We start from the raw sequence: 12866 nt of genomic DNA on the forward strand, positions 1-12866 counted from the left end.
AAGAGATGGGAAGAAAAGTGAAAGTGCTAAGGAAGGCGCAGGAAGAAAGAATGCTTGCACAGGCAAGAGGAGATTTGTCTAAAAGAACTAAAAACTTTTCCATTCTTATGTCTTCATCCTTCCATCTCTCCTTTATTTCCTGGACTTAGTACTTACCCTTTTATACACTAGAAGTGGAGAAATGTGTGAGTTTGTGTGTGCCCGTGTGTGTCTGTGTGTGTATGTGTGTCCCTTTGACATATCTGTTGGCTCTCAGCAATGTGGACTATTTTGAGCTGTTCCAGCTAGAAGCAGCAGGAAGAGTACCCCGAAATTTGAAAACTATGAATATATCACCCCACTATTGGTAAATCCAAATGGAACTCATAATCCGCTCTTCAAAAATAATAGAATTGTTTTCTTTCTTTTTAAGCTACCATGTTTCTCGAAAACTGGAAGAGACTACAGATGCGACTGGGCTACTTTTGGGACCTGACTGGTATAGAAGAGGAAGAAGTGAGTCCTCTTGCATACTTCTCTGTGCCCTTGCTTTTCTTTGATTTTGTCTTGACTTTGTCTTGGGTGAGATGGCCACATATGTTTGCTGTCACATCAGCCAGACACTGGGCTGAGTCTCACAGTGGCTGTTTTTTTTAGCTTGACTCCACAGGCTAGGTCATAGTTGATAAGCACAAAGGCCAAGAATTCAAGTCTCTCCTAATCCCTTGGGCTGTAGGACATTGGGCCTGATAGGTAGCCAGTGCCCTGGTTGAGGAAAAGAGATGGTACGAGGCAAGCCTTGTGGTAGCCTTGAGGTTTAACTCAATATGCTTCTACCTGCCATCTATTGGTACTAATAAGCATGAAGCCAGAGAATAAGACTCACTCTCATGTGACCTGGAGCATACAGATGTCAAAATGCTTCTGCGAGCCTTCCAAGGGTCAGGGGAGAGGAGTGATGCCATGGAAGGAGAAAGAACCATGAAACCACTGCAGTGTGAGCCAGTCCACTGTGTATGAAGCTGGAGGGTGAGCTGAGGGGAAAGGGGAAATTCTTCTAGAGTCAAGTTTTCTGGATAGATGACGTTTAAAGGGTGAAAATAAATCAGGCTTCTCTCAGGGCTGTTTTGAGAAGTAAGTCCTCAGTCTTGATGTCAGTGACTTGGCGATGAGTAGTGTGTGCCTGGTTGTTCATGGGTATCTATTTCCACTGTAACTCCTCCTTCCCTGGGCTGCAGCCCTATTCCCTCTCAGCCCTCCATCCTCTTTTCTTCCACTCTGTTTCCACCATTCAAACTTTCAAGGACTACTGGTACCACATTCTATCCTTAAACAGCAAATATGAATGTCAGGTAGAACTCCCACCAACTAACCTCTGTGAGTGGGGATTGAGGACAGAGTCTACAAGGTCCAGGAAGCACCCTCACTTGCCTGGGGACCCACTTGCAAAGGCTGATCCACCAACAATATGGGGGCTCATGAGGGCAGGCTTTTTCTCTGTTCTGCTGTGATGTTGCGGTGCCTTAGCTTGGACCCAGGGCCCCTGACTTTGTGGTCCTGATGTTTTATGATCATGTGCCATCCCTAATTTAGTCTTGTTCTCACACCTGCGTCTGGGCTCTGACATCATTTCTTCTCCCTGATGCTCTCTAATGAATCAGTTTGCCATTGACCAGAGAGGCTGACATGTGGCAGTAGCTGCTGGCAGCCACAAAGAATGGAATCTACCAATCCAGGATGTGTTGCCTAAAAGTGCTAGAAGCAGAGGTGCAGTGATGTAGCTTTCCCCCACCTACCTTGGGTTTTCCTTCATTCCCTCCCACCCACCCCATTTTGTTCCCATTTGTTGGAACATGCCCCTACCCTAGTCCATTCGTAAGCATTAAACACAGACCCTGAGACTGTCACCATCGTTGACTCTGTGCAAATGAGAATGTATCTATGGATTCTGCCTTCAGACTGTGGTTAGTTAGATAGTGTTAGTTAGGAAGAAAAGCAACAGAGAATACTAACAGCAACTTGATTTCGGGGGTGGGGTGGGGGAGTGGGTAGTCCAAATTAGTGCTCCCAGTAGAAAGAGCTGTAGAAGTTTGACTGTGTGGTGATTAGTTAGGACATCTTTGTCCTACTGGTCCCATTTGATTCATCTGAAATATGTCAGGGAGAGGGAGATGGAAAGGAAGTGGGGGGCGAAGGGAGAGAGGGAGAGAGACAGAGAAAGAGAGAGGGAGAGAAAAGGAGTGAGTTGGTTGTAGTTGGGTGTGGCAAGGTGGAAGTGCAGTTCCTACTCTCCTAATTTAGGAGTCTGGGATGTTTCCAAAGAAAAGAAGCATGGTATCAACCAAGCCTGCACGGGGCCAGAGATAAGCTAACTGTGTCTGCTAAGGAGAGTTGAGGAAGCCAACAAGTCTTTCTTTTAAAGAGGAAGTGTAAACACATTTAAGCACAGAATGATAATAATTATGACTCAATGCCCTCCAAATCTCAGGAACAAGCCCCTGGCAGGAGTGTTATTATAATCCATTCTTTCTTTAGCCAGGTTTCCTGTTTTCTGTTTAACCCAATGAACCATGGTAACTTCCTGGGAGGTACATGATATGAGGAAATCATGTGCAGACTCAGAGTGGTCTGGCCAAGGTTGAATTACCTGAGGCACAAGAAGAGATTCCGATGGGCTCTCTGCGAGAGGTCCTGCAGGGCTGGGCCAGGGTTGATGGTTGGTTGTGTGCACCACTGGGACGGGGGTTGGGGGGGGGGATGGGTCAGGCTTGGCTGAGGGGAAGGGATGCCCACCACACTTGTTCCTTCAGTGGATTTACATTCTAGATTCGGATGCCAAGCGCATTTGAAATTCAGTTCAATTCTGACCATACTCATTAAGCACCAACTGTGAACAGGTTTTGGTATAGAATAGCGAAATGCCTCAGGTGGAATCTCTGACCTTCAAAGGGTTAATTCAGCAAGGGTGCTGTCTGGTCTCTGTTTAGAATACCGTGAAGAGTAAGTGTGATAAGAACAGTATGATGTGTTCAAAAAATATTGTAGAAACTGCAAAAGGGTGAGAGAAATTCCTTCTGGCTAATATAGGAAGAAAAAATGCTCTTTTTTTTTTTTTTTTTTTTTTCTGTTTCTTTTCTTTCTTTCCTCCCTCCCTCCCTCTCTCCTTTCTCCTTCCCTTTTAGAATGAGGGTTATGAAGGCTGGTTGAATATCAATGGGCAGCCATGAGAAGAAAGGGGACCCATAGGGAGAAAACAGCAAGGAGAAACCACCTCAGGCTGGGGAAGCTTGGGGTGCAGATAAGAAACAGCAAGATGTCTAGAAAGTCTAGTTGTCTGCAAGGGACAGATGTTGGATGCAATGGGGACAAAGCAGCAAGTATAAGCCAGCAACCAGGTTAGGGAGGGTACTGATCACTGGTCCGTGTCCCCTGAAGGGATGGAATGGAGGACAGAATGGGCAAGGTGGTACGCACGGCTCGTGCAAGAGTCCTAGAATCACCTCCGTCAAGTGAGGGGCGAGCTGAGGGCAGATATTACTTGGGTATCAAGAAGAGAGAGGTAGGGGTCTTTGAAGACTATGATTAGACTTTTTTTTTTAACCAGCTGTCTTCTCCTGGGACACTCCCAAGTCCAGCTGTCTGTAACCCCTAGAAAACCCTGTGTCTCAGAGGGAGGGAGGGTACTGCTTCACACACACAGACCAAAGCCCGCTTGTCCTCTGTCCCTCCTGCCTGGGGACGTCCCCAACACACAGGCTGCCCCGGGCAGGGTGGAACAAGCGGGGTGGATCAAATCAAACTTGTCCACCAAGGAGAAGCTGGAAGAAGCTGGAGACCTGCCAGGGCAGGGGAGGAAGTGAACAAACCCAAGAGCCATCCCCACTTGTCAGTGCAGCCTCTGCCCAGGGGGCCTCCCGGGAACCAGCTGGGACACCTCTGAGGGGCTCATCCAGGGACTCCTTTGGATGCTGTTTGTGCTGGTTGCAGGAAGACCTGCCAGACCTCAGAAATCTTTTGCGCTGAAGTGGGGTCATCTTCAGCTCAGTGGGCCTCCCTTGCCCAGTTAGCTCTGTCACCTCAGGCCTCAGGCACTCCTGGGAGTTCTTAAAGGTGTGACCTTGTCTGAACACAGATGTCCTCTCCTCCCTCTCTCTGCCATCCCTCAAGAGTTGACAACCAGGTAGAAGTGGCTTGGGAAGTGGTTCCCCGAGTTTTGGTGGGAGGGGTTATGTATTTGTGGCGCTTTAGGCATGAGTCCACCTTCTCAGGGATGTCATGTATGTGGTGGACGAGGAATAAGACTGACCTGCCCTGGGCTGGGTATGTGGGGGCAGCTCTCACAGGGTCTGGATTCTGCCCTTGCTGGGATCTCGGTAGCCCGGCTCTCTGCCTGTCGGGAATGGTGACGCCTCATCCCACCTGCTTGGCTGCAGTGGGGAGATTCTGGCCTGCCCTGCTTCAACCAGGGTGCAGAGCAGCCTGACTCTGATTTGAGAGGCTGAGCCTCCTGTCTGGGTGCCGAGAGCACTGGGCTTGTCCCAAACAGACGAGGGGTCCAAACTGGGGCCCAGCATAGAGGGAGGCAGCGAAGCCATAGCTAGAGGTAAGTGAGAAGATACCTCCAGGTGACTTCGTGGCTTGTCTTTGCAAAGTCAGAGATGGTTCGGGAACATCCTCCCAGTCTGTCAGGAAATTCTTCTGCAACCCCTTTGCAGGTTAAGGAAGAATAGAAACTACTCTAGCTTGAAGTGATTTAGAACCCATATCATGGGGCTCACCACCTGTTACAGTTTTTAATGAAAATCGTCTATTGGAATAATGTAGAGGGAAAGCAACCATATTACAAGGGCCGTGGAGAAAAATTTCTAACCGCATTTCTCAAAGGGTTCCCACAGGATGTTAATTATTACAAGCTGGGGAGGTTTTTTGTGGAAGAGTTTCGTGAGCAATGGTGGGTTTAAGAAAATTACATGTGTCTTTACAATAAGACTTTTCAGAGCTTTTAGTGTGCTCATTGTTACTCTCAGAAAGGTTTGGTATTTTCCCATCTTTTAGGTTCTGGAATTCTTAGCTAAAATCTCTTGGCACTCACCTTGAGAAATGCAGTGTTTGAGAAGGGATGAAGGGGCAAGGCAAAATCAAGTGAACTTCGCGAGCATTTAGAGATCTCTTGTGCTCCGCATGATGCTAATTGCTGTGAGAAATACTCAATAATGCAGACCAGGTAGCTAATCTTTCTGGGAGGAAATGAAGACTCTCACATGTATGACTAGGAAATAAAGAAAAGCATAATCAAAGCTGAAGTGTGTGGTATAAGCTACAGGAACTCGAGGAATTGCAGGAGAGGGGAGGCGCCACCCCTTACACTGCAGCAATCCAGGAAGACTCCCTGGAGGGGATGGGACTGCCACACCCTGGGAGATTTGGGTGATGCTAGAGCACCTTAAAAACCGCTTGAATGCCATTGCCTCTTTTTGCATTGGTTATGCTTGTTAGCCACTTACATGGTTTCCCCTCCAACTATTTTGGCCTGGCTTATAGGACTTTGGAGGCTCTGAACTATGGCCAGTAGGAAAGAAATGTGTGTTTTCTGAGCAGTGGGGTCCGCTGGGAACCAGCATCTGAGCCCCTGCTGGGAGTTACCAGTAAATGATGCAGGAACATGTAAATATTCGGCATTGAGCTGAAAGCTGCAGGGAAGGCCTGTGCACAAGGCCAGGTGGACACGGATGCATGCACTTTGAAGTGAGTCTCGCATCTCCTGGCACCAGCATCCGTGATGATTGGACTGGGGTGTTCTTGACAAGCTCAGGTGCTCTTCCCCATGCCTGGTGACTCACAGTTCAGTTTGTCTTGCTGAATGGCCCAGCGGTATCTCCTGAGCATTGCTGTCCTTGTCAGTGTGTTACTCACCTAGGCTGTCTAGCAAACAGGCCCAGGCAAGTGGGTTTTAAGGTCCCCTCTAGCCACCTTTAACTTTGATGTTTATTGGTGACCATTGTAGCTTGCAGGATGGTGGAGCAAGGAGTAAATTTTGTCCTTGCCCCACCTCCCGGCTCTAGGGCACATTCCTTTGCCCAGCTGGGATTTGGCTCATTCAAACTTAAAGTTTGGGGCTTGAGGCTATTTGGTGGGATGGCACATGTGTCCCTCTGCCTTTGGCCACACTGCCATGGAAAGCATGTGGCTTCTGTTTGTATCAGCTGCCCAGTTAACACTTCCTCTCTCCTTTCTCAACACTGGTGCCATCCTCAGGAGCACGCCCAGGTTTGGTTTTCGGTGTGATGACGAGTGTCGTGTGTCCCCCCTCTCTCCCCCACATTGTGTCCTTGGTCTAGACTCCTAGTGCCTGTGTGTGGTGTGGCAGTTCATGTCTGATCATGTCCAATCCTAAACCCTGACTTCACTGTACTGTGGTGTCTGGTTAAAACCCGCAGGCCACGGCTGCACCTCCTCCTGTTTACTAACCCCTCTTTGACTCTTTGGGCTTAGGAACACTCTCGGCCTGAGTATGAAACCAAAGTTCGAGAGAAGATGCTAAAGGAGAGTGACAAGTCGGTCGTCCAGAAATTGGAAGCAGATGGGACTGATGGTGATGATGAGGTATGATGCTTGTGCTTGTGGTTCTTTTTCCTCTTTATTTCTTAAGATCTTGTTCTCATTGGATTTGGAGCGCCTTAGTGAATAGAAGACTCTGTTGTGAGAAGGGGTTGATGCGGGGCAGATGGAAGGAGAGAGCATGCCACCGCTCATTTTCCTGTGGTCAGAGCTGATATGCCCCAGACTTTAGCCATGACTTGACCAGGTTCTCTTTCCTGGGTGTGAACAAAATAGGAGAGCAGGTTGGAGAAGAAAGAATCAGAGCAGGCGTGGTTCCTCTGGACTCTATCACTTAAATTTCTAGTAATAAAAACCACCATCATCATACGAACCACAACAACAATTAACCCTCATTAAATGCTTGCTCTATGCTAGGCACTATGCTAAGTGTGTATTATATTATCTCATTTAATCTCAAAATTAATCAATGAGGCTGGTACTACTATTGTTATTTATATTGTTATTATGAGAAAAGTTATATCCGCAGATTAAGTCATTTGCCAGAGGTCACTCAGCCAGTAAATGGCAGATGGATTTGGGAATCCATACCCAGGGCTGTCTGTTACACAGTCTGAGCACCTGGAACCACTGTGTGATATTGCCTACAAGTACAGTGAGGAAGTCAAAGGATGAAGCAAGTAATGGCTCCTAGGCTGGCAAGAGGCAAACTCCTAGCTTGAGCTATTTCTGCCATGTTCCGTACACCTCAGTTTATCTAGGTGGGCCTCCAAACATGGGAATGTGATGGTGAGCGTGCCTTCTGAGTCATATGTCTGAGTTTTACCCTGCCATTCAGTTGTGGAAATTGAGCTTCAGGACCTGCACTGTGATCTGTAATACTCACAGTGTGTGTGGTTGTCGGGGGCTTCTCTCTATCAGTGCCTGTCTTTGAGTATCACCCTTTTTTAAAGTCAAAAAATTATGTGTGTACATGTGTATGTGTGTGTGTGTGTGTGTTTATATCTTTCCTAATCTGGTACCTGAAAAAAATCAACAAGACTGAAAATCTGTTGTTTTTACATGTGTCTTTTTTCAATCTTGGATTTGAATTCCAATTTCATTTCATTTTACGTTCTTTAAGTTGGGACCATTCATGTTAACATGCAAATTTTTGCAAGCACCAAACCGGAAGAATGTGGTGTTTTTGAGCTCAGAATACTGGCTTTAAAAAAAAAAAATATGAAAACAAGACTTAGAAGAGAGAGAGGGTGGCCCTTTGAGTTAGTTTTTTTCTAGGCGAAGAGCAAGTCCAAGACCATCAATTACTCAGGGAAATAATGAATTCATTCTTAGGAAGGACTAATCATCACCACCACCCCATCAGAAAGCAAGCATGCTGCGTGCTGTCAGCTTCAGCAACTCTGGGCAACCGCCTTTCTCCGCCCTAGAGCAATGTACAATGGATAATTTTATGGAAATCACATGTAACTTTTATCGACCACTGACTCATTTAATTTTAATTCCGCAGACGGGAATGCCAAGGAGCTGGAATTGTGTACATTGAGGCTGTGGTTCTAATATAAACACTGCTTGGCTATCTGTGCATGAGAGGTCAGATAACTTTCAGGAACCATGAATAATTAAAAAACATCTGAATGCATTATGAATGATACATATGTTTATGTTTTAGCATTCAACATCTATTTTCATTACTCTATTGAGAATGCGAAACTCAAAGCATCTAATGCCTGATGGGTACTAGGGGGAAATGACCTTCTCAAATGAGGAGTCTAAGATAAAAAATGGCCTGGAATTTGATTGTCAGAATCCTTGTTGTGTTCCCTCAGTTCCCTTAATGTAAATGTCCCTGTTCTTGCTGCAAATCCAGCCACAGGTGGGAGAGGAGGGGGGGAGCACATATTGTTCTGGTGGGAGGGATGCTGCTCTTGCTTCCAGGAAGAGCTGTGGTCAGTGGCCACATGGCAGGGCCCGGGGGAATCGTTCAAGGTGCAGTATTGCCTGTGGCAACATCGTGCATGGGCTGTTTAGGAAAGGGCCCTGTTCTGGTTTGCTAATGCTGCTGTTATGCAAAATACCAGAAATGGATTGGCTTTTGTAAAGGGGATTTATTTGGTTACAAAGTTACAGTCTTAAGTCCATAAAGTGTCCAAGGTAAGTCGTCAACAATCGGGTACCTTCACTGAAGGATGGCCGACGGCATCTGGAAAACCTCTTTTAGGTGGGAAGGCACATGGCTGGCGTCTGCTTGCTCTCAGGCTGCATTTCAAAAACAGCGTTCTCCAAAATGTTATCATTAGCTTTCAACGGCCGTCTTCAAAATGGTTCTCTAAGCTGCAACTGCTCTGAGGTCCTTCTGTTTGTGAGCTTTTCTAGGGCTCCAGTAAACTAATTAAGACCCAGGCTGAATGGGTGGGGCCACACCTCCACAGAAATAATCAATTCAAAGGTATTACCCATGTTGGGTGGGTCACTTCTCCATGGAAAACACCCAATCCAAAGATTCCAACCTAATCAACACTAATACGTTAGCCCCCACAGATTGCATTAAAGAACATGGTGTTTTGGGGGACATAATACATCCAAACTGGCACAGGCCCCTTCTTCTGGGGGATAGGGACCAAGAATCAAAGTCTAGCTGGTGGTCTTGCATGTGTTTCCTTCATCCCAGAGGCTCATGTTGGCTCTGCCTTCACTTTAACCCAGAGGCTTCATAGCCCCACCTCTCCTTACTTTCTTTTTGTTGAATGATAAAAAGCTACCATTTACTGAGGCCCAGAGTGGTACAATAACTTGCTCAAGAGCACGTAACTAACTGTGGTGGAACTGATATAATCAAACCTAGCTCTGTCTAATCCCAAAGCACATTGCGTCAAGAGAAAAAAAAGAAATTAAAGATACTGAGTCCATTAATTTTTTTAACATTGTTATTGAGATATAATTCTCATATGCACAATTCACCCATTTAAAGTATACAATTCAGTGATTTTTTTGTATACTCACAGATTTGTGCAATCATCCCCATAATTTAAGTGTAAAATATTTTTATCACCCCAAAAAGAAACTCTGTCCCCATTAGCTGTCATTTCCCTTTTTCTATACCCCTAACCACAAGTGCCGGGCAACCACTAATCTGCTTTTTGTCTCCCTATATTTGTCTTTTCTTGACATTTCATGTCCAGAATCATATAATTCCATCTGGAACCAAACAATATGTGGGCTGCCTTTTTTTACTTAACATAATATTTTCAAGGATCATCTATCTGTTGCATGTATCAGTACTTCATTTTTTTATTGCCAAATACTATTCTGTTTTTTGGATTTACCCCATTTTAATGGTCTGTTCATCAGTTAATGGGCATTTGGTTTGTTTCTACTTTTTGGCTATTATGAATAATGCTCCTGTGAATACTTGCATACAAATCCTTCTGTGGATATGTTTTCCTTTCTCTTGGGCATATACCTAGGAATGGAATTGCTGGGTCATATGGTAACTCTGTTAAACGTTTTGAAAAACTGCCAAACTATTTTACAAAGTGACTGCACCATTTTACATTCCAGTCAACAATGTATGAGGGTTCTAATTTCTCCACATCCTCACTGACACTTATTATTATCTATCATTTTTATTTTGTCCATCTTAGTGGGTGAGAAGTGGTATTTCATTTGGTTTTAATCAGCATTTCTCTAAGATTAATGATGTTGACCATTTTTCAATGCACTGAGTGGTTATTTGCGTATCTTCTTTGGAAAATGCTTATTCAAATCATTTGCCCATTTAAAAATTGGTTGTCATTTTTTTATTGAGTTGTAAGTGTTCTGTATATATTATAGATACTAGTCCCTTCTCAGATATATGATTTGCAAATCTTTCCTCCTATTCTCTGGATTTTCTTTTCACTTTATTGATGATATCATTTAAAGCATAACAGATTTTACTTTTGATGTAATTCAATTTATTTTTATTTTGTTGCTTGTGCTTTTGGTATCATATTTAAGAAACCATTGTGTAATCCAATGTTATGAAGATATATTCCCATGTTTTCTTCTAAGAGTTTTACTGTTTGGCTTGTACATTTAGGCCTATAATCCATTTTGAGCTAATTTTTGTATAAGGTGATGGAAGGGATACAACTTCATTCTTTTGCATGTGAATATCCACTTGACCCAGCATCATTTGTTGAAAAGACTATTTTACCTATAGAATTTTCTTGACACAATTGTTGAAAATCAGTTGACCATAAAAGTAAGGGTTATTTCTGAACTCTCACTTCTATTCTGTTGGTTTATATGTCTGTCCTTATGTTATTATCACATTCTCTTGACTACTGCAGATGTTTGAAAATGGGAAGTGCAAGTCCTCCAATTTTGTACTTCTTTTTCGAAGTTGTTTTGACTATTCTGTGTCCCTTGCATTTCCATATGAATTTCACGACCAGCTTGTCAATTTCTGGGAAAAAAAGGCAATCTGGGATTTTGATAGGGATTGAGTTGAATCTGTAGATCAATTTGGGGTACTGCCATCTTAACAATATTAAGTCTGCTGATCTGTGAACATGAACATATTTCCATTTATATAGATCTTTTTAAATTTCTTTCAATGATAATTTGTAGTTTTTGGTGTACATGTCTTGTACTCCTCTTGTTAAGTTTATTCTTAAATATTTTATTCTTGTTGATGCTATTATAGATGTAATTGTTTCCCTGGTTTCATTTTTGGATTGTTTATTGCTAATATCTAGAAATACAATTGATTTTTGTATATTGATCTTGTATCATTCAACTTTGAATTCATTTATTAGTTAAAACAGTTTTTTAGTGGATTCCTTAGGATTTTCTATATATAAGATGTCATCAAGGAATAGAGACAGTTTTACTTCTTTCTTTCAAGTCTGGATGCATTTTATTTCATTTTTTTCTTTTTTCCCCCTAGTTGTCCTGACTAGAACCTCCTGTACAATGTTGAATAGAAGTGGTGAGAACAGACATCCTTGCCTTGTTCTTGATCTTAGGGGGAAGCATTTAGTCTTTGCCACTAAGTATGATGTTAACTGTGACCCACTGCTTTTTAACTTTCTCTATAAGGCATTATTGAGCACAATCCACATCATGTCAACATGATGCTAATCTGGAGCGAATGTTCTATCCTATAATGAAGCAATAACTGTACATTCATATCAGAGAGGGTAACATTGTAAGTCCCAAAGTTGGCAGGCCAGGACTCAGAACCCTGGGAGAGTAACTGTGATGCTTTCACCAGGCAGCAGGACCCTTCTCTGGGTCTCGACTGGCATGACTGTCACATGGGGTGATGGGGTTATGTAGCTTCTACAGTTCTGAGAGCTGGTGATTTTCTTTGCCAATGCATCTAGAGCTGCAGAGATGATATTGATCATCAGCCCACAATTTAGGCGTTGAACTGTCCCTTATTTCTCTTAGAAAGTGTCAATTTGGCAATTCTTATTTGTACTCTTGTTGTTAGTCAAGGGTGTGGGCATAGCAGGGATGTTAACAATGACAAAATTATAAGTAACATTTATAATTGTGGCACGGCTTTATAGATATTATTTCCTTTAAGCCTCGAAACTATTATTACCCCCAATTTATAGATGAGAAACAGATTTGGAGAGATATGTAACTTGCTCCAGGGCACACAGCTTATATGTGGCAGAGCCAGAGTATGAGCCAGGCCGCCTGACTCGAGCCACACTCTTGGCTTCTATGCTTCTCCCGCTTTCTAACGTTTTCCCTCAACAGATCCTCAAACACGCCCAAGAAGCCATGCTTAGCTCTTCTTCCCTGTACTAATGGCAGGGTATTGTGGTATTCATTGGAAAGATGGGTAAGGGATGAACTTGTTACCCTTTTTGTTTAGTGGTTTCATGTAATTTGAGTGGGATAATGCTGTTTTCACTGAGGATAACAGTGGGTAGAACTGGCTCCATTTACAGTAAGAGGTTCAACAGACAGGAGGGAGAATTCAAAAATACAGACACTGTGATATACTGTGTTTCCAAGGGAGAATATGGAGCTTGAAACTTAATAAAAGACTAGGCTGTGGTTTTCTCCTGGATTAGTCTGAATCTTTTTTGGAGTGGTCCAGTATGGATAAATTTGGAGACTTTCTCAAGTTTCCCTGCAGGGTGAGGTTTTTCTCTGTTCACACCAGGTGATGAGACCCTAACGTGAGTACAGATGGCGGTCGTTTTAGGTGGTGGGGGGATGGAGCAGCCTGAGTCTTTGCCTCTCATTTCTCTGATCTTTGACTCAGCCCCTCCCAATTCAGCCCCTGCATCCTTCTCTTTCAGTACATATTGTATTAATCAGGG

General features: G+C 43.8%; 1 protein-coding gene across 1 annotated transcript in view; it reads left to right on the forward strand.

Moving 5' to 3' along the window:
* Positions 1-12866, forward strand: part of ANO2 (anoctamin 2) — a 295498-nt gene that overhangs the window by 155135 nt on the left and 127497 nt on the right. The window contains exons 12-14 of the mRNA XM_037846197.1: positions 413-495; positions 6235-6246; positions 6472-6582. Coding sequence (XP_037702125.1) covers positions 413-495; positions 6235-6246; positions 6472-6582 — 206 coding nt within the window. The remainder of the gene's footprint in view (positions 1-412; positions 496-6234; positions 6247-6471; positions 6583-12866) is intronic.

The sequence above is a fragment of the Choloepus didactylus genome, chromosome 8, assembly GCF_015220235.1.
Source record: "Choloepus didactylus isolate mChoDid1 chromosome 8, mChoDid1.pri, whole genome shotgun sequence".
Taxonomy (NCBI): Eukaryota; Metazoa; Chordata; class Mammalia; order Pilosa; family Megalonychidae; genus Choloepus; species Choloepus didactylus.